The sequence below is a fragment of the Rutilus rutilus genome (assembly GCF_951802725.1).
Source record: "Rutilus rutilus genome assembly, chromosome: 9".
Classification (NCBI taxonomy): domain Eukaryota; kingdom Metazoa; phylum Chordata; class Actinopteri; order Cypriniformes; family Leuciscidae; genus Rutilus; species Rutilus rutilus.
The window spans coordinates 755,096-778,488 of record NC_140223.1 but is presented as its reverse complement, the minus strand read 5'-3'; the positions used below and the strand labels follow the sequence as shown (position 1 = coordinate 778,488).

Here is a 23,393-nt window from a genome sequence, read left to right as displayed (position 1 = left end):
ATTAATGATATTAAGAAGAAGATCTATGATCTCTGGAAGCATCTCTTTCAGTAGCTTAGTCGGTATAGGGTCTAACATACATGTTGTCGATTTAGATGATTTAATAGTAATAGTTTAGTAAATTCTTCCTCTCCTATAGCAACGAATGAATCAAATTTTTCCTCAGGGAGACTACAGTGCACTGCCTGATGCGATACTGTAGTAGACGATTGCATAGTTATAATTTTGTCCCTGATATTATCAATCTTATAAGTGAAGAAGTTCATAAAATCATTACTGCTGTATTACTTGGAAACTTCGGTGCTTGAAGCTTTTTTTTCCATTAGTTTAGCCACCATTTCAAATAAATACCTAGGATTATGTTTATTTTCTTCTAACAGGGTTGAAAAATAAGCAGATCTAGCAGCTTTTAAAGCCTCTCTGTAAGTAATCGAGCTCTCCTTCCATGAAATGCGAAATACCTCTAGTTGCGTTCCATTTTTCTGGCTGCTCTCTTAAGGGAGTTTAGGAGTCGGGACGTGACGGAATTGTCACTTGCACAATCGGGCCAGCATTGCATCGTAACTAACTATATAACTATTTCATATTAACATTGTTATTTATTTGAGTGTTATGTTTATCTCTGGATACCTATATAGGCTGGATATAATGTGTGTCATTGTTCTCTACAGGTTGTGGGGTTGTGGTGTCACAGATGAAGGTTGTGCTGCTCTGGCTTCAGCTCTGAGATCAAACCCCTCACACCTGAGACAACTGCATCTGTCTGAGAATAAACTAGGAGACTCAGGAGTGAAGCTGTTCTCTGCTGGACTGGAGAATCCTCTCTGTAAACTGAAGATACTGTGGTAAGATCATCTCTACCATAAAGACTCGGAGTGAATAAGGATTAATATGTAGATAGTGTATACAATATATCTTTGGCGTAAACCCAATTTGGCGCTGTGGTTCAGCGACAGATTCCTGCTTGAACCGTCAGATCCTGCCGGCGATAGAAGGCAGCGGTGAGGAGTCTCCCTGTAATTAATATTACATTAATATTACATTGATATTACATTAAGTTCCTTAAAATGTTTACAAATACATAAAGCTCACACACTCAGACACACACTCACACACAGACACACACACACACACTCTCTCTCTCACACACAGACACACACACTCTCTCTCTCACATACACTCTCAAACACACACACACACTAGGGCTGGGACGATGCATCTATCTCACGATTTGATACTATCACGATACTTGGGTGCCGATATGTATTGTGATTTTTAAGAACTGCGATTCTACAATATTGCGATTCGATATTAGAATGTATTGCGATTAGTTTTTACCACGAGACTATGGGGAAAAGTTAAATCATACACTTATACAGACTGTACATTATGTATAAGATGAGTCATATTTACAAAAACAATTCATCACATCTTTCTGAGTTTTATTTCAAAAGCATCATACAGTACTACGTTCTCTTGAATATATAATACAATAACAAATATTTTTTTAACAGTCACTTGTCGCCACCTAGAGGCGAAACAATGTAATTATAGGTGGGACGGGTGGGACATGTCCCCACCACTTTTTGCTAAGGTCGATATTGTCCCCACCACTTTTGAAACATCTCGCGGCACAAATGTAGGCTACCAATACAAATAAACAAAGCATCCCCAGTTAACTAGCAGAGCATTCATTTCGTTCATTTGTTAAATAAGAGGCGATCTAGCGCTGAAATGTGTCGTTTTTGAAATCAAGCGATCAAAGTGCTCGTTGCCACTGCGACCAGTGGCGCGGATACTGTGTTTGTTACTGTCTTCAGTACTGTCTTTACTCAGAAGACGCGCACTTCAATCCGTTGTGGAGAGACTCTCTATTCGTTCTGGTGAAATTACAAAACAAAATGCACACAAATGTTTCCCGTGTTTCGATAAAAAAAATAAAAAAAATATATGAGTGTGGATTAGAACCCAGAACCTCTGACACGCTTGGCAAAAGTTCTGCCCCTGGACCATTTAAATACACACTTAAAATAGTCAGATCAACATATAATAGGCCTCATTAAACGACTAATTAAACCCAATCAATGTACTATTTAAATCGATTGCTGGACATCGTAATGTTATTGTATATTCATCTGTTTTATGATTTAGCATTGTGCACAGGGGGATCTTTGGAATGAAAGCAGTAATCACAGATATCACAAAACTTCAACAATGTCACATACTCAATGCTTTCTTAAACAGATAAATATGTCTAAGAAAAAGGTGTAAAAAAGGTGATAAGGCACACAGCAACAAACAAATATTCAGACGGCGCTGAACAACATCAACAAAAGACTCACCAAACAGTTCAATTGAATGACGCGCTTAGCGCGGTATATTATAAAGGAATCAAATATCCTGTGCAACCCCACAATTCCCCCTTTTTTGTCCCAGTCCACAAAATTAAACTAAAAGTTCCAACTCAAGGAAAACTTCCAGGCTGGCTCAGGAGCGTGCTACAGTCTTTCCAACCAGGAAACAGTTAGTCCGCGAGATTGATCCTTTTTTGGAACGTAACGAAAAAAAACCCGTAATCCACAAAAAAAAAAAGGAAAAAAGTAGAGCGTTGATCCAGTGGTATACCACACCAAAAAAATACAAAAATGAAGCTGATCTCACCAAATCCGTAGATCGTCGGACAATGTTAACCCACACAGTTGGAAAGTTTGGGTCTGAGCACGTCCTCTTACCGGAGACGCGCACATGAATAAACAGTCCAGGTGGTTGAATAAATTTCTGTCCTTCTCTCCCTCATTAAAGCAGTCTCTTAACGTATAGTTTGACCAGGCTCTCAAACCATAAGGAACAAGCTTTAAATTGCTATAGCTGCAGCAAACAATACTGGCGCCATCTATTCAAAACACCCCCTTTCTTGCTGATTCTCTCCATCCCCTTAAGTAAGCTTGGACGCGCCTCCATAGAAATTGCGGGCGGCCAAGGCCTTAAAGAGACATCCCACATTCTTACCAAAATACACAGTGGAAACTAAATATATTACACAGGAATACATACAAGTATCATTCATCATACATAAACATTATATGTAACCAATGTAATACATTCTGAGCAACCATAAGCGTTACTGTTTTAAAGGAACACTTAAATTAATGTGACGGTGTCACAATGTGTCCACAAGTCTTCTGAATAATGCATTTTGTCGCCTAGAGTTTTTTCTTCAAAATGATGTGAAAATCATCCTGCCTAATCATTCACATAAAACAATACATTGATTTAAATTTTGTAAGACACTTTTTGTTTGGAAAGGCAATATGTGTGTGGGCGTGATCCAACACCATCATGAATAATGAGTGATTCACACCTGAGCAGACAACGACCAGCATAATGAGCCTTTCATTCAGGTGTGTCACTGAGACACAAGAAAGAATGCAAGGACAAAATAAATAAATATATATATATAATACAAAATTGGTTCACAGTTGGAAACACAGTTGTTGTTTTTTTCACAAATTGTGCTTGCAAATTGTTTAATATCCAAGGTAAACATTTCTAGTAATTGTGCTGTGAATTGTTCTCATGCTGTATTTTCAGAAAGTTTTGGAATATATTCTCTACCCAAATGTGTCACTAATAAAACACAATCAAAATAATTTAAAGAGAAGGCTTATATCGACCTTTTAAGATTTTGTTTACATCTATCCTTGTATATATATATTTTTTGCTTTTTTATTAAAAAGGTTATACAATTACAACAATTAAAATTTTAACAATATTTCCAGTGTAATCTTTCTTTGTAAAAACTAAAGAATACATTTGATCATATTCAAATTTTATTCAAAGTTAAGGATTCATTAGTTTGAATATAGCCTACATTAGAACAAACACTATAATAACATCTTAGCTGATGACTTTATTTTTGACAAAACATAATATATATAGAAATTTAACATATATATTAGTGCTGTCAAACGATTAAAATATTTAATCGCGATTAATCGCATTAAAGGGATAGTTCACCCAAAAATGAAAATTCTATCATTGTTTACTCACCCTCAAGTTGTTCCAAACCTGTATGAGTTTCTTTGTTCTGCTGAACACAAAGGAAGATATTTGGAAGAATGTTTGTAACCAAACAGATCTCGGTCCCCATTGACTACCATAGTATATATTTTTTCCTACTATGGAAGTCAATGGGGACCGAGATCTGTTGATTACAAACATTCTTCCAAATATCTTCCTTTGTGTTCAGCAGAACAAAGAAACTCATACAGGTTTGGAACAACTTGAGGGTGAGTAAATGATGACAGAATTTTCATTTTTGGGTGAACTATCCCTTTAATGTCATAGTTAACTCGCGATTAATCACAATTAATTGCGCATTTTTATCTATTCTAAATGTCTCTTGATTTCTTTTTGTCCCATTATTTTTTCTCATTTTAATGCTCTTGTCAACATGGAAAAGTGGATCGGCTTGCTTTGTGCAAATGTTTTTTATTGAAAACAGCATTGACATATACTGTAGCGTTCAATTTCACACTAACATTCTCACTTGGAGCAAATAATCTCTCACACAATGTATCACTGTCCATCAATAAAAGGGTGAAAGAAATACTGACGAGGTCCTGATATTGATGAGGGGGCGGAGAATTCGCATCAGCTGTGTGTGTGCTTGGCCATCAAGTGGTATTTCAGACTGGACGTGCTGCGATGATAGCTCAGTTCACAACGACAAAACACACAGATCACTTTGGTCTTGTCAATTGAACCATTTGCCCACTTTTTTAAAATTAAACTTTCCATTCAGAATCTTATTGGCATCCATTTCGGCGTCTCGCGCTCATCATTCATCCACTCAAAACGTAATGTTAAAGAGGGTCGCACAGTGGACGAGAAGCGAAGCGCAGCGCCTCGTATTTAAAATTTGAACACATTATTCTCTATGAGTGTACACCACACCAGCGGCGCCATTCGGCGTTTTTATTGTTGGCCATAAACTGAGAAAGTGCGCGTCCGATGTGCGATACAAGTTGTCCTAGTGGCTTCTCGTCCACTCTTTGGTCGGCTCGCAAGCCCAAACAAGTGCGTGCCTGTTGTTTTGTTTCCGGTCTAGCTAGATCCGGTGGTGTTGTAGTTTTAGTAACATTACTAGTTGTTGCAAAAGAATGTAAAAAAAAAACTACAAAGTTTGCTAGGCATTAATCGCCCGATAAATAAATTGACGCCGTTAAAATGGTTTTGCGTTAATGCCTGTTTATAACGTGTTTAACTGACAGCCCTAATATATATATTATATATTATATTATATATATATTAAATATATATATATATATATATATATATATATATATATATATATATAAAACATATGAGCAGAAATTGACAACATTATAAGCTTATTTGATGTGGCAGTATTTTACAGTAAAAACGTTATAGTTTATAATCAGATTTTTCTAGTCGATTTACTCATCTCATTATGACATAGAGAAGGCAGAACTGGCATCATGTTTATTTTTCTTTATTTGGCAAAAAGCACAACACTTTGTTTTTATTGTGAGTATACACTAAAAATACACACTTAACAGGATCGAATGATGTATGACACTTGTATGTCAAGATCAAAGTCAACAGACTATTTTGGGTATCTTTTGCACTGATGAGAAAAAAAGCAAGCCTATCACGCCGGCGCGATAGCCGACCTCAGGGGGTTAAGCACAAAGTTTCTATCAAAATGTGATTTACTCTATTTGATCACTACAGTAGACATCATTGTTTATATTTGAACTTTGAAATATTTTATCACAGAAATAATGATACTATTATGAGGTTGAAAAGACGTTTTGTGAAGCTGTTTCATGACAACTCTTTCTGGGTCAGCGGCTGCGCCAACACAGATTTAAATGTTGCGCTATGGTTTAATAGTCAGAGGAATTGGAAGAAGATCGTGTGGGTGTTTGAATGGAGATCACAGTATTTTAAAGATGAATCGTGCAGCTCTACTGTCTTATCTCTCTCTCAGCATATGAGTAGCACGAGGGCTTTTCAGTGTATTCAGTTTCACGTCGCTTGTATGTGATCTAAGCATAATAGACACACATATAGGTTGTTGACACAATAAAAAATTATGAAGTTGAACGATGTTTGATTATAAGTCCGTCAAGAATTGTTTTGGGATGATTTTATGTATTTTTATATGTAAAGTCTCAGTCTCTGTGGTCTTAAGAAATTTCAACCCTGGGGTCGTTCAGAGGTCCTAAAGAAGAAGATCTGTTTTGTATATCTGTCGTGGGATCAAACAACCTCTGTCATTATCTTGGTCGGGCCCGAGCTGTGCCATCTCTGAACCAATCAGTCTTTTCCAAACTATCTAACATTGACAACGGTCCTCCTTTAGTTGGGCTCATCTCTTTGAAGCTTGCATGGCCATAAAGTTCTTACTGGGGGGTTTCATTGGTTGGCGTAGATTGGCTGGAGCCTGGATTTTATGGTTCTGGATTGGTGATTTGGGGTCTGGAGTGTTGAGTTCTGTGTGGAAGTATGTCTGAACAAATCAACTGGAAGATTCATTTGTGTTTGGTTCACCCTCAGATCCTACACGTTTTATGGGGACTTTCCATAGAAATAATGTTTTTTTTACTGTACAAACTGTATATTCAATCCCCTAATCCTAATTGATGTATTTTAACAACATGAACTAATGAGTATTTTGTATGCATTTCATATTGACATTATTATGTTATTTATTTTTTAAGTGTTATGTTTATCTTTGGATATAGGCTTAATGTGTGTCATTGTTCTCTACAGGTTGATTGATTGTGGTGTCACAGATGAAGGTTGTGCTGCTCTGGCTTCAGCTCTGAGATCAAACCCCTCACACCTGAGAACACTGGATCTGTCTGTGAATAAACTAGGGGACTCGGGAGTGAAGCTGTTCTCTGCTGGACTGGAGAATCCTCATTGTAAACTGGAGATACTGAGGTAAGATCATCCCTACCATGAAGACTCGGAGTGAATAAGGATTAATATGTAGATAGTGTATACAATATATCTTTGGCGTAAGCTTCATCCAGTGGTTCAGCGACAAATTCCTGCTTAAACCGTCATATCCTGCCGGAGGTAGAAGGCAGCAGTGAGGAGTCTCCCTGAAGAGGAACATTTACTTTATTATGAGTTCACATAATGAGTTCACGCAGCGCTTCTGGGTTGTACATCAGAACGTAGGCTCAACGTATTGGCCAGCATCACACCCATCGGCCAATAGTGAGCCTACGTTGTGATGTACAACCCAGAAGCGCTGCGCTGTTACCCTACATGAACTCACTCAGAGAAACACAGAAGAAAATGAAGAGTTGAATAAAGTTGTTATTTGTGTTTGTTTTTTGCGCACAAAAAGTATTCTCGTTGCTTGATAAACTTAAGGTTGAGCCACTGTAGTCACTTGGACTATTTTAACAATGTCTTTACGAACGTTTCTGGGATGGCAGATAGCGATTACAGAGAAGCCTATGGAGGAGTGAGCCAGCTCTCAGACTTAATCAAAAATATCTTAATTTGTGTTCCAAAGATGAACGAAAGTCTTACGGGGTTAAAACAACATGAAGGCGAGTAATTACTGACAGTTTTCATTTTTGGGTGAACTAAACCTTTAAGAAAAAATATGTAGAAAAATCTGTCCTACCGACTCTGTTGTGTTTTCAAAGCAGTAATTCTGTTATTAATATAGAACTTGACAGCAGACCAGTCTCTGTTTTTCAGTGTCTGAGGTTCAGCCAACAGGCATGAGAAACAGTCCGTCTTCTCAGCTGTGTATGAAATGCATGCTTTTCAACCGCTCCAACCTCTTCTTCCGACCACTTCCTTTTGACTTTTGTGACTAATAATAAATAAATAAAAACATTTAATTAAATATAATTCCTAAAATACAAAGCAATTCAGTCAAAGCCAGAGAGAACATTAAAGGGGTGGTTCAGGATTTTGGAAATTGGACCTCATTTCCAAGTTAGCCTGGGTGTTATTTATCAGTGGAGACAGTTTTCAAAAAATTTCATCCAGTCCTTTCAGTTGCATAGTTCGCTGGTGCTATGCTAGTGCGAGTCAACGGTAACTGCTAGCCTGCCATTAAAAATAGTTTTACCCACTCCACAGTACACCAAAATCAAATAAATCATAACGCCAGACTATCGATGGTAATGTCTGATGAGAGAATAATGTTAGAAATCAAACTACTCTTGCATCTCAATGATTGTTTACATTTACAGTAACTAGTTTCTCAGCAGTGGCGAAATTTTACTTTGCTCCTGTTAGTAGTACTGCGCCGAAAAGTAAACAGAACAGAAGCGCACTACAGTCAGCAGTTAGCTAGTAGTAGTCTCGGTTGCCTAGGTAACTTAATATCACTCTGCCGCTGCTGTAGACTGTGCTAATAAATACAGGTATAAATATAAGTATAACTATTGCAATGCGATGAAAGGGTAGTTTGATTTCTAACATTAATCTCTCAACAGACATTTACATCGATAGTCTGGCGTTATATTTTATTTGCTTTTGGTGTACTGTGGAGTGGGTAAAACTGTTTTAATGGCAGGCTAGCAGTTACCGTTGACTCGCGCTAGCCTAGCATCAGCGAACTATGCAAATGGTTGGACTGGATGAAAATTTTTGAAAACTGTCTCCAGTGATAAATAACACCCAGGCTAACTTGGAAATGAGGTCTGATGTCCAAAATCCTGAACCACCCCTTTAACATTAAGACGCATAAAATATTGTTACATACCAATGCTATATAGTAATTCTCAGTTTTTTAAAGTGCCATGGCTCAAAAGGGCTCAAGATACTGCGTATCCATAAATGTAATGCATCTACAGCAAGCAAGTTGAGCAACATCTCCATTTCCACCGAATTGCTGATGTCTAAATCATGCATATTGGCCCCATGTTGAAAAGTGAGTCCTAAGCTACACACACATACACCGATGTCTAAATCATACCTACATATTTGAACCATGTTGAAAAGTGAGTCCTGAGCTAAACACACATACACTGATGTCTAAATCACACCTACATATTGGAACCATGTCTAACCTTAACTCTAACTGAGTCATGAGCTAAACACACATACACTGATGTCTAAATCATACCTACATATTGGAACCATGGTGAATACTAAGTCCTGAGCTACACACACATACACTGATGTCTAAATCAAACCTACATATTGGGACCATGGTGAAGTGTGAGTCCTAATCTAATCTCCTAATAAAACATGGTTACCTTGTTTGAGATAGGCATCGTCCAGGTCTACCATGGAGGGGGATTTAGGTGTACCCACATGTGCTTTCTGGGAGCCTATAATGAAGCATTTCAATAATCAATTATTCAAGTCTTTAACTGAATAATAAGAACATGTCAATGCTTAATTGTACTACTTTGCAAGGCTATTTTAATTCTCTTAATATTGCACTCCAGTATCTTTACATCAAATGTGGTATTCTTATTATTATATTATATTCTTAACTTTAACTTAAAAGCAGACAAAGATTAGCAGAGGCCAAGACTTTAGTAAAGTGAGTTACTATACATTTTCTTATACCCTTTTTCTTTGAAGATACATGGAGTCCCTCGTCTTGAGGTCCCTCGTCTTGCAGGTTTCCTGCTGATAGTGGAAAAAAACGAGCAACAATCTAAAGTACACAGTGACTCATGCAATCGCTGAAATGTACGCTTCCTATTCAGCGTAATTTTCCAGAGTAATGAAGTAAAGGCAGAGCTGGAGGAATAACAATGTATAGAATTGGAATAAACGCATGTATGTCACAGTGTCTGGTTTATGTTTGTCCGGGTGGCCACTAGAGGTCTCTTCCCCATACTGTCACCATTCACTCTGGAACTACATTTCCCATAATCCTTTGTCTGTTCTCATCACTCGTGATTGCACTCAGCTGTTCCCTATCACATTGTTAGTGTCTGTGTATAAATACCCTGTCTGTTTTAGTCCTTGTCACGGAGTCATTGTATATGGTCACCACACGTCAGAGTTCTGTGTTCCTTGCCTGTTTCTTGTTTTGTTTGTTTATTTGGATTTGGATTGCTAACATGGACTTTGAACCTTGCCTGGATGACTACGAGATGGATTACACTTTAATAAACAACTACTTCCATTCTGCATTTGGATCTACCTATTTTCCTGTGTGTCCCCGTGACAATGTACCATTCACATGATCCTCATACTCATGACTTCAGCAGCTTGAAGTTTACGGTTCTGCCTCATCACTGGAAGTGTTGCTGGACACATTCATTTCATCTGATTAAGATGAAAGCATAAAGCTGCTGAATGCCACTATCACACCATTTGTACTTCATTTTCTATCGATGTGGCCTATCACAAAAATCTGTGAAGCTAAACTTCTAGTACATTACTTCCATATTAAATTACCTGCCAATGTTTGATATTTTAGGAAATATTGACAACACTCCTAATACTCTACAGAATATACATTATTGTGAATACAACTAATCATGATTACCAATTGTGTTAAAATGCATATTAGACAATTATATTTACCTTGTGGATCTATTGTTATACCATCTATTCCTTTACCCTGGAGTTCGGGCAGTTTCCCTTTTTCCATTGCAATGAGGAGTTTACTAATCTTTGCAAGCTGTAGAGTGCTTTCAGGGAGGCGGTAGAACTCCTGATGAACTCTGATATCATGGCCAAGGAAGTTGGCCAGTTGATCCATCTCATTGTCTTTAAGGTTTAATACTGTGGACAATGTAGCTACTTGCTTACGCAGCTTTGTTGAGCAAAGGGCATCTGGATGCTTTGCTCCACTGGCTTGGGCGTACTGGCGAATACAGTCTGCACCACGATAATGAGACAGAGCACCTGGATGAGCAAACAAATGCTGGTTCTCAGCAGGAACTTGACACTTTTCTCTCATGTTTACAAGGAGATCCATGGCCACTACCATATTAGGGGTCAGCAACACTGGTACAGGAAGGTACCCCTCCCCCTCTTACCACGTATTTCCACCCTTTGGAAGTACCCACAAAGCTCGGAAGTCCCACAGCGATATCTTTGTGCATTGGTGCCTGGTCTCTAGACGTGTAAGATTGAATATTCATCTTGGAAACCTCACCTTCTCTTCGTCTATTAAAAATAACAATCTGTGTTAGCATGACTTTACAAAGAGTGGCAAAGTTTTTGCCATTTGGTTTTTCTTGTAGGGCATCCACATACTCCTGCTGTTTTGAGTTCAAAAATGAGTGCAGTGTTTTGACATCCTCTGTAAATGATAGGACTTGTGGCTTATTCCATTTAGCTTCATCCAGAGTAGTCAGTGCAGCTGCAGACACTACCTCATTCCATTTGCTTTCATACAAACGCCTGAAATTTCGTGCAGACTCTGCAGCCGTGTCGCGTCCTGACATCAGTGCATTGCATTCCACGGAGTTGGCAATCTTCACCAAGCTGTCTCCAAGCTTCAGTGCCAGTGATGGAATCTTGTAGGTGTTTGTCTCCTCACTTAATCCTGCCACTGCTCTTACTGCTTTTATAACGTGAGGAAAGTTGCAGGGTTGGATGAAGTCCTCCATATTATGAATGGGTGTCAGTGATCTGGAAGTGATGAGCAACCTTGCTTCTTCCCTCATTTTCTGCCTAATGTAGTCATTTCTTCCTGAATGTAACTTCAGCCTGTTGTACATCTGCTCCCCTAAAAGAAGAATGTATTGATAATTTCTGACAACATTTGAAACTTCAACATTCACCATCTCACAAACAATGGTCCATAGACTTTTGCTAACATCCACTGGTGGAGGAAGGGTCAAGCTGTTCTGATTTTTGAAACTGCAGCATTATGGGCAAAGTTTCCTCTACTTTTCAAAAGGCATAATCTCACTCTTCTTTCCTTTGACCTTTTATCGAAGCTGAATGCCTTAGCTACCTCAAATTCATTGCGATGAACAAACTCCAAGTGCCGTGTGATTTTAGAGTATGGCTTCTGACAATAGGCGCAATATTGTTTCTTCTTGTATCTATTTTTTTGCACTTTAGTAGGCATCGGTGTCACAGATGTGGAACTGTGATAGGATGAGCTTGTACTCGTGTCTGTTGTACTCTTAATCTCTATAGCACCTCCGTTCACTGGCTCAGCATGACAGATATTTAGTTCTTTACTTTCGCAACTGTTGTCTGATGAGCTACCGTCTGTATCAGGGACATAGTCTTTGTCACTGAAGTCAGAAAAGGAGGATTCCTCACAAGATATCTGAGGGGAAAACATTATTATATTAAATGCCCCTATGAGGAATATTAAGCATATGAATACTGAAAGCCATTTCGATATCCCCAACAAAAAAAAACTAGCACATATCTCAGATTCATCAATCTGAGTAATCAGTCACCCCTCTTTCAGTTTCAGGTGTTCTTGTTGACAGTTGTTCATAGCGTTGAGCACATATGTCATGATGTTCTTTCAGTCTGTTTACCCAGGCAGCAAACCTATACAGTACCTGTGTGGTTTATCAATAGGTAGTTCAGAACTTGAAGTATGTTGAACATTTTTCAAAAAAACTGGCCAAATGATTACTTAATTGGAGCTTGGTTAATGTAACACATGGCATTATTTGTTCAGTTGGCTTGTTCATTTTGGTAGAAAGGCATATATATTCCTTCAAAGGTGTGTTCTCCTCACAGCGAGGGACTGCTTTGTTCACCTGTATCGCACGCATCACACACATGACCAATAGTGAGCCTTCGTGTGACGTACAACACAGACGCGCTACGCTATTACACTACGTGAACTCACTCGAGGCCCAGAGAGATGGAAATGAATAGTGGAATAAAGTCGTTATTTTTGTTTACTTTTTGCGTACAAAAAGTATTATCATCACTTGATAAACTTAAGATTGAGCCACTGATGTCACATGGACTACTTTGATGATGTCTGTATTGCCTTTCTGGACAGTATACCGTACATACATTTTCAATGGAGGAACAGAAAGCTCTCGGACTAAATCTAAAATATCTTAAACTGTGTTCCGAAGATGAACGGAGGTCTTACGGGCTTGGAACGACATGAGGGTGAGTCATTGATGACATAATTTTCATTTTTGGGTGAACTAACCCTTTAATGTGGTTCCATGAAGAAAAAGTCAAAACAGTGTAAAGGTCATGTAGGGATGATTGGCTGTACTGTGTTGAGTTCAATGATTGGTGTTGATATGGGCAACCAATGGTTGTCTCAGTTTGGTTAGTGCTTTTGCCATCAGTCCATGTGACAAGGGTTTAGTGCAAGAGATCTAACCTGAGAATGGTTCTCCATCGTGTCAGAAGCTGTGGATGAATGGTCACTGTTGCGGTCGGTGCACTGGTCACTATTTGAAGGCCTGGGTTCAGACAAATGACTCCCAATCTGATTAAATAAGAACATACACATTAGATCAGGGCAGAAACAACCAGTTACAAAGATAATCAACAGCAAATGGATCTGTAACTCTCTTTACAGTCATTGTTGTTGCATGTGTGAAAGCATACAAAACACATTCCATTTTAATTCCACACCAGTCATCCATAATGAAGACAAACACACTATATTAATTTCATACTGGAGAAACATCAGGACATCCACACACGTGACACGTTTCACACCACATCAATGTCAGTACATTCGACAGGCTCTTATTACACACTCATGGAATCCTCAAACAACGTCACAGTTTAAAAATGAGGACATTCTTATAATGTTAAAAATAAGTCTATTGAACAAAAAAAGATTAGATTTGAATTCTACTGAGGGTCTAAATGGATCAATATGCCCGTAGTGCCTTATCAGTGGATCAAGAGCTTGACTTAAACCAAAAATGTCTACCTGTTCAGTTGGCTTGGGACTCCTGTTGATTTTGGTAGGCAGGCATGAACCCTCTCCTGATGGGGCGTTCTCCTCACTGCGAGGGGCTCAGTTCATCTGTAAAGAGAGAACATGCTCGAATATTTGAAGGCCATTCAACCAAATAAATTGTGTATGATTGCACTATGCAATTCTGTGTCAAAACTGCATCATTATTATTCAATAGACAGTCCAGAGACCGTTTTTAAGTTGTTCTGTTCTGGGGCCGTATTCACAAAGCATTTTATCTTACCACTAGGAGTACTCCTAAATCGCACTAAAAGATTTTAGCTAAGAGTTTTCTCTTAAAAGTTATTCACAACGCCTTTCAGACCTACTCTTAGTAAAGAAAAATGACAACTCCTAAACTAAGAGTGAGTCTTTGTTGCTATGGATGACGTCATTACTCATGCACGAGCTTGACTGAAGTGACCACCTTGATTGGCTGATGATTGTAACGCGGGAATGATTCCAAACCCCTCCCCTACGATGATGATTGACAGGTGACAGGTCTGAGTATGCGTGCGCTACACAAGTAGTGCGAAGGACGGAAGATGATGAATAACTGAATAAATAGCCTAAATGAATAAAGAGTAAGGAAAAACAAATAGCCTAGTAGCCTAATGAAACATATGGATTGATGCAATATCTTTGCAACATTATTGAATTAATCTGTCACTATATGCCTCTGCCTACGTTTGCAAGGAGAAGAACATTTTAATTTGATTCACAATCAAACGTTACAATTAGTTTACATGCAATGAGTAGCCTAGTTTTGGTTGTTGTTGGTGGCGTTATTGCATCCCTAGTTATGCCTACAATGCAAAATTGTTCCCTCGCGATTGGAAGCTCCTGTAGCCGCCGCATACGCATTTCAAAACATCACAACGTGAAATGCCACAAAAAGCGGTTTGTGAATAGATCTTAGTGAGTTAGGAGTCCTCTCGACTTCTTTTCAGCTGTCCCAGGCTTAGGTGCTACTTTTAGGGCTAAAATGCTTTGTGAATTACTCTTAGTCAAAAAAATTCGGAGTCCTAAAGTTACGAGAGACACGCCCATTATTTTTAAGAGTTGCTCCTAAATTCGCCAGTTAGGAGCTACTTTTAGCCTTAAAATTATTTGTGAATACGGCCCCTGTTCATCAGGTAATATAACACAGAAAGTCAACTAACTAACACATAACTCAACAATACCAACACAAACTAAATGGAGACCTAATTGACCAGAGTGCACCATGGCCAGTGTGAGTCTCCGTAGTTGTATGTTAATTCTTCTCCTGGAGCTATGTCTTTTATTGAAAACAAAGATGAAAAACCGCACTCTCAAGGTATAATTTCATAAATTTATTTTATTAAAAAAAAAACAATCTTTTCGGTGTTTCACAGTGCACACTGATGATGGCTAGTACACACTGATGATGGCTTAGGCCGAAACGCGTCTGTGTGGACATGGTTACAATAAATTTATGAAATTATACCTTGAGAGTGCGGTTTTTCATCTTTATTTTTGATAACTTTTTTACTACTCGCACCCATAAATGATTTGGGAGTTGAGCGCGCCTGTTCTCAATTTTATTGAAAACAAACACAGATGTGGTTTGACTTCAATACCTTTTTTTTTTTTTTTTAAGTTAGAAGTCTTGTAGTTATCGTTCACTAACCTCCCAAGTGAACCATCTTCTTTTGAGGCATCAATGCTAAAATGGGAAGAGGAAAAAACATGAAATTTGTTTCCAATAAGTAGCTAAGTCAAAATGGTTCCCAAAACCTACCACCATTGTCTTCCATTCCAATCAAAGTCAAACAAGAAGGTATTTTCTGTTTCATTGTATCTATTCTGTCTTATTTGGCTCTCCTCTTTGGAAAGTAACTCTCCACGGTATTCAAGAATTGAAACATCATTTGTCAATGGACATGCTAGCAAACACACCTCTACCCAAGATAGAGATAGAGGTGGCATGCTGTTGAATATTAGTGTCTCTGTAGAACATAAGTGGGTCTTTATTCAATTGACCTGGCCTTTATATGGCATACAGACATTAATTACAGAACATGCATACTGTGAGAAACTGCTCATTCAGCTGTACAGCCCACAACAGCAACTGTTGCAACAATAACCAACCACCTTAAAGGGGTCTAATAATGCCATTTTTGTACAAGTTAATATGATTCTTTAGGGTCTAAATGAAAAGTTTGTAATATACTTTAAAAATTCTCATTAGTATTGTAAGAAAACACTCATTTTACCTGGTCAAAAACAGCTCTGTTTTCAGTACGCCATTTAAGTGCATGTGTCTTTAAATGATAATGAGCTTTGCTCATCCCGCCCCTCTGTTCTGTGGGGCGTTATGACAACACACATGGAGTGTTGCCTTGACAACAGTTGAGGGTAAATTTTGGAGAAAGAATGGCCGTGGGAGTCTCTGAGGACACCATAACGTGTTGTTCATTATAAACGTGGGATTATGAATTATATTGAGAATGTCGTACATAGAAAACATGCTGTAATGTACACTGAGTGTAAACCTTAGCCGTATTTATCGTGAAGCGTGCAAGCGATTTGCAAAGATTAATATAAAGATTAATATAAAGGTTAATAAAACGTTACACTCACTTCTTCTAGAGGTGCAGCTGGAACACGAATAGTTGGTATATCCGATCCTTTTTTCAGGAGCAGCTTCTTAGCAAAACTAGCTTTATACTGACCCTCCTTTGTAAAGCAGTCTGGTGAGAAAAGATTCGCGTAAACATGAAAGCATTGACGTTGATCGTGGGGAATATTCCCTTCGAAAACAAAACTCAGCCACTGCGTCTTCAGCAGTTCGGATTTAGGAACATCAAAATGACTGCTGTGTTCCTTATTACACCCAAGAACAGAACACCACAATCGCTTAGACGCCAGTCTGCTCCAGCGTATCAACAATGGCGGACCATGATGACAGCTCGCTCAGGGCGGGTCTGTGTTGAAACGCTGCTGTCAATTAACAATCGTGGGAGGGGTGTCCGACCGTGTGACGTCACACGGTCAGACGGCTCGATTTGAGATGGGGGAAAACATACAGTATTAGGAGATTTAAAAAAAAAACACTGGATGGATTTTTATCATTATATGATGGTTTTGTACAGGCACTGCCAACACACATTTCAGTACAATCAACTTGTAAAAGTGCATGTACCATATATGACCCCTTTAAGAATACCAATAACGTACACTTGCATTTTGTGCTATTATCTTGTGATTTTATTACTGTTTTATATGAAGAGAGGATGCAGTTTTAGAACGATACCCTATCTGCTACAGTATCTTCCTGAATAGGATGAAAGAGGCATTGAAATACTGTAACTAACCTTTATGAGAGTTAATGAATCTCTCATCAAAGCATGGTTTCTTTGCCAGACAGAATATGTTTAGTGGCATCCTCCACAGGACTAATTCGCTTCCGTTTGGACATGACATCCAGTTATGCATTTAAATTCTGGAAAGAATAGTTTGAAAGCAAATAATCAAAAGCTCAGTGACTTGATTGTATGACACGGCACATTATTGTGTCCAATCAGCTTTACACCTGCTACCATAGATCATGCTTGCTAGTTACACATAAAACATGTATTTCTCAAACAAAAAATAATTATAAAAAGAATACATGTTAATCAAAACTTAGTAGAGTTAGCAATTTTTAAATAGGCATGCAGTTGTTTTATCAAATTCTCTGCAACTAGCGAGCATTAGGCCTATCGCAATAATCAATATTGACTTATCGCACAATATTACCTCAATAATGTTTGGTGACACAATATATCGCCAATTATGTTTACATGATTATGAATGTCACCAAAATTTTGCCGATCGTGCTGTCATGTTGTGTGTTCTCCGTGTCGCAGTTACCTCAAACACAGAGCGGCCATCAGCAGGTGAAAAAGATGTCATTTGAGACGTTATTGTGTTTTCCTGTCAACTACAGAGAGTTAAGAATAAATCCAAATGCACTCGATTTCAAAGCAGCAATCCACTGTTCTTGTGCGAATAAAACGTCACAGTGCAAAATGGTGCACACTAAAGAAAAAGTATGGAGACGACGAGTAGGCCTAACTAGTTAGGTTAGCTAAGTTACAGTAGACCTAAACCAATGATCGCTAGGCCTGTCACGATAACTGTTTTTTTGTTGTTCGATATATTGTCCCAGAAATAAACTAATTACGACAAAAAATATTATTGTCATTTTAAGACAATTTTATGCCACTGAATATATAATCATAATATAAAAACATAATAATAAAAGTAGGCCTACAAACATTTAAAAGACAGCAACCATTTAATTCTTTAGATCATAGAAGTAAAGTGTCAAAAAATGAAATATCCTACAAGCAAGCAAAAGATGTAGTAATTTGCTGGTCTGTATATCTAGGTAGCTATCAGTATCAGTAATTTGTTTAATTGGCCAACGTTTTACAATTTGAAAAGATAAGAGTTTATAAAACAAGCTAGTTAACTTACCTCTCTCTGGCGATCTGTCTCCTCGTGCGAATGACGAACGCACCTCCTTATTTAGCTCGCACTAAAATGTTTTCCCGGGTAAATTACGTCACTAAACCTTTTCACAAGTAAAATTACTTTCCCTTATAAAAAATATTAAAAACGTTCCCATCAGTTTTTCAACCCATGCTCCATGTGAGAATAGAACCGCAAACTTCACTGATATTTTGTATTATTATTCACCAGTAGCATTAAAAAATAAAAACAAAAACTCTAAAACTGTGTCGGCTAACATGTGCTTTAATATCAAAGTTTTCTCCAACTAATAACTTTTAATGAACTCGTTCATGATCCGAATCACAACATGACTGTTGATCAAATATATAATATTAATTCTACTGTCCCTGCATACTTTATGGCCCGGTTTCACAGACAGGGCTTAGACTAAGCCAGGATTAGACCATAGATCAATTAGGACATTTAAGTAATTTTTATAAACATGCTTAGAAAAAAAACATTACCGATGTGCATCTTAAAACTAAAAAGGCACTGATATATTTTTAAGATCAGTCAGTGCAAGTTTATTTCAGTGGAAACAGCTCAGACTTACATTTTAGTCTAGGACTAGTCTTAAGCCCTGTCTGTGAAACCAGGGGTAAGAGGTTTAATCTGCAAGTGGCTGAAAGGCCTATTAACCTGTTAACCTGCAACCCCACTTTTGAAAAATCCCCAGAAATGACATACCCAAACTGAAACAGATACAGTTCATGATCCCTTTGCACTAAAAGCACAAGTATGATCTCATTTGAAAGCTGACACCTGGCAGTTTATTGTAAATGTAGAATTAGAAATGTATTTTTATGAAACATTTTCATGAAAATAAAATTGAAGTTGGCCCTGTAGCGATCTAGAAATGCACTGCAGCTAAAGCCACATGTCTGACCATGTTATATGTAAAATCTGAAGATGACAAGTCTAAAACTCTATTTAGTTAAATGTTTTTCAAGATCATGTCATATGCCTTTATTTTGATTAGACTCTAAAATGCCACTGATGTTTAGTCATCATCTAAACATCCATTCAGTCTTTTGTCTCTATTGTTTTGTGGTGCAAACGAGCCCCATTCAGTCTCAGTCTCCCCCTGCACACATTCACACCTCTCCAGCCTGGTTATGGCTCTAAATATGCATTTCTTTTGTCTGCATTATAGTTACTAACGACTGGCTATTCACAGGCTATTCATAGGGTTTCAATCCCTAATTTCTTTGATCAAAGTTCTCACTTACATTTGAAACTGTATCAAATGCCCTTCTGGAATAAAGAAACATTCCAGTAAGCATTCCTATTTAGAAAAAAACATAAAATAATAACTGCTAGGTTGCAGGTGCACCTAGCGCTAGCTAGCATGTTAGCTTAGCACACCATCAATACACGACAATTTATGAGATTAAATTATCCTGCTGGAAGTAGCCATCAGAGGATGGGTACATGGTGGTCATAAAGGGATGGACATGGTCAGAAACAATGCTCAGGAAGGCCGTGGCATTTAAACGATGCCCAATTGGCGCTAAGGGGCCTAAAGTGTGCCAAGAAAACATCCCCCACACCATTACACCACCACCACCAGCCTGCACAGTGGTAACAAGGCATGATGGATCCATGTTCTCATTCTGTTTACGCCAAATTCTGACTCTACCATCTGAATGTCTCAACAGAAATCGAGACTCATCAGACCAGGCAACATTTTTCCAGTCTTCAACTGTCCAATTTTGGTGAGCTCGTGCAAATTGTAGCCTCTTTTTCCTATTTGTAGTGGAGACAGGGGCGTCACTAGGCCCTTTTTAGGGGGGCTTCAGCCCCCCTAAAACTTCTGCCCAGCCCCCCTAAAAAATATTTGATTAATACATTTTTGGTCGCTTCAGTCCCCTTTAAAAAAACTCATTTGAAACGGCGGCAAGCTGCATCAAGTTTCGGCTCCTCCCCTTATCTGGGTCTGCTTGGATTTAGCGCATTTTTCAATCTGCAGGGGCGCTGAGCAGAGCGAACATCAGAGAGTACAAGGTGTGTCGTGAGTGCATTTATTGATAGATTGCTATCTGCATCGGTGCAGTTTTTGTCATAAATGCATTGCCGTTTACATAATGTAATGTTACTGGAGCACTGGGAGCAACACAGGACGGTTCGATTTCTAATCCAATACCAATACGTTTCGCTGCGTTCACCTTCAGCCCTTATCACAGTGTGATAGTTGTTTTTTCTTCCAACAAAAATGAAGCGATTACACCCATGAAAACATACTTTAGAAAACGATCATGATTTATTTTAATTTACTTTTTCAAATTTAAAACATATTATTATGTATTTCAGCATTACATTATGCAGCCATGCACAGAAATGATTAAAGACACACATTGTCTGAAAGTAAGATGGCCCAGAGAGAGAAACATCATGTGGAGTTATTTTGTTTTGAATTAATAAACATAGTTTTGTATTAAGTTATAATGAATCAGGAGGAGTGTATCATGATACATAACATATATTAGAGTAAGAGTATAATTAACTAATAAACTTTTGTCTAATTTCGCCATTTTGAGCTGAAAATAGGCCTATAACGTGTAATTATGTCATTGTGAGGGGACAAGAAACATTAACAAAGCCGTTTTCATAGGCACAAGATTAATAATGCATGTGTACATGTTGAGAATTAATATAATACAATTTGTAGCCTTCAGTAAATTAAAAAAGTTCAGCTTTAGGAGGGGAAGAGAAAGGGCAAGATCAGGAGACAGAGAAAAAGACAGAGTGATGGAAATGAGGAGAGAGCAGGTTTTAAATTATTTCTTATCCTTTTTTGGCCTTCAAACGTCTTGAAATGCACATATCAGAGAAATAAAAATGTTTAACCCCATAACAACTTCAAATTTATGACCTCTTTGATTATAAAGCCCTGTCTACGGCCATATATTAGGCCTAGATCAATAATGAATGTGTACATATTGTGAATGAATTTAATAAACTTAGTTACCTAGCTTTCCTGGTAGCTTTGTCTGAGAAAATGATTCATAAATCAACCTATCAGTTGACCCTATGTTTACTTTCTTCACTGACAGACAAAAATGAAAAGCCTATATCAGTCAAAGCTCAGCTTTAGGAGGGGAAAAGACAGAGCAAGAGAAAAACAAAGAGAAAAAGAGTGTGATGCTGATGAGGAGAGAAAAATAAACAGCTGCCCGCACATGGTTTTAAAGCTATTGTTATCCAATTTTTTTGGCCTTCAAAACATCTTAAAATGCACATATGTAGATCAGAGAAATAAAAATTTTCTCGGGGGAGCATGCTGCCGAACCCCCCTAAATACCTCACATTCGGGACCTCAGTGATTATAAAACCATGCCATATGCATGTTACTGGATGAATGAATGAAACTAGTTAAGAATAATCATAAACTAACTTTTTTTTCAGTTTGGAGTTCAGGAGATTGTCTTGACCAGGACTACACCCGTAAATACATTGAAGCAACTGCCATGTGATTGGTTGATTAGATAATTGCATTAATGAGAAATTGAACAGGTGTTTCTAATAATTCTTTAGGTGAGTGTATTTTGCTAGTGGTACAGTATAGATGGTTCTGTGGGCAAAAGTATAGGTTGAGAAGATAAGAATGGGGTAGGAGAATGCTATCTGCTTACACAGTTTGTCAGTATTCTGTATTTTGACTAGACTGGCTCATCAATAAACCCTGAAGCATATCTGACTCCATATGATTCTGGAAGGGCCCAAATAAACTCAACCAAATGACACATGATGCATATCATTTAGTAGGCATCCACATAGTAAGTAAGCTCAGCTTAGTGAGGCTTCCTAGCCTTAGTGGTAGGTAGGGTGGATGGAGACCTAAAACAAAAATTGTCCCAGCCCTTTAAGGATTTATTGAACGTGGATGTAAATGAGGCCATAAAAGCTTTGAAAGTGTTTTAACATTCAGTGGAATGCTCGTGGAATGTCTTCATATTATATCTGGATTTCTTCAGTTTGTATTAACAAGTATTCCGTTTTTTATTACATCCCTAAATGTGTGGTGGATGAAAAAAGAATTGTGAGAACTGTTTCAACATTGTTCATAAACTAAACTTATAGCAAAATGCATAGCTAAATTCAAACCCAACAACCAAGTTCATGATAGATAGAGGATAGATAGATAGCAAACCAATAGGCATGCATCATTTAGATATTTTCATTATTTGTAACTGGCTTGATTAATACTATTACCTGTATTGTAGCTTTGAGTCTGCTTAGCTAACTAACTAGCGCATCTAGCTAACTAGCTACATAATAATTATATTTTAAGGTAGTCTACCATTTTATCTATAAAAATATACTATATATATAATGCATAGAGACAAGCATTTAGTATATACAAATGCATAGTATAGATAAAAATTATAAAATATATAATAATCTGAATATAATTTTTTTTTCTAATAAATATATATATATATATATATATATATATATATATATATATATATATGAACGGCCGATATAGCTATATTAGAGTCCTGCACGGGTTCTGGTACCCAATGGGTGACCCGCAAATTTTGCTCAAACGGATGAAAAATATCCAACTGTGTCGGATACGGGTCGGGTCAGACATGGGGGAAACACGGGTCTAAACACGGGTTTAAAACAATCACGTGCAAACGTAAAAATATATGCATATTTTTAGGAACACATCTACAAAAATATGCCTGTATTTCAAGTTGATAAAATAATTTAAAATCCACATCAGTTTATTTGTGCCCACGCGCCCTCCCAGGAATCTATAACGTTACCTAGGCTACTTTCACTTTTAAAAATTCATCATAACCGCACGCGCGATCCGCTTTCAGTCGTCGAGGTGGATGCTAAGGAGTTGAAGAAAAGAATAGCTAGTGGAGATTGTAAAGTTGTCGACAATACGTCATCAAAAATCAAGTCCAGTGTGTGGGAGAAATTTGGAGTTATCTGAAGAAAATATTGTGAAGGGCTTTGCTGC

General features: G+C 37.8%; 1 protein-coding gene across 11 annotated transcripts in view; it reads left to right on the top strand.

Annotated features, from left to right (window-relative positions):
• The window catches only part of LOC311297683 (NACHT, LRR and PYD domains-containing protein 3-like), a 432,890-nt gene that overhangs the window by 391,610 nt on the left and 17,887 nt on the right, over positions 1 to 23,393 (top strand). For all 11 annotated transcript variants that reach the window (XM_084420082.1, XM_084420081.1, XM_084420080.1 and 8 more), the window contains 2 exons: positions 672 to 845; positions 6,802 to 6,975. In XM_084420082.1, the coding sequence (XP_084276208.1) occupies positions 672 to 845; positions 6,802 to 6,975 (348 nt within the window). The remainder of the gene's footprint in view (positions 1 to 671; positions 846 to 6,801; positions 6,976 to 23,393) is intronic.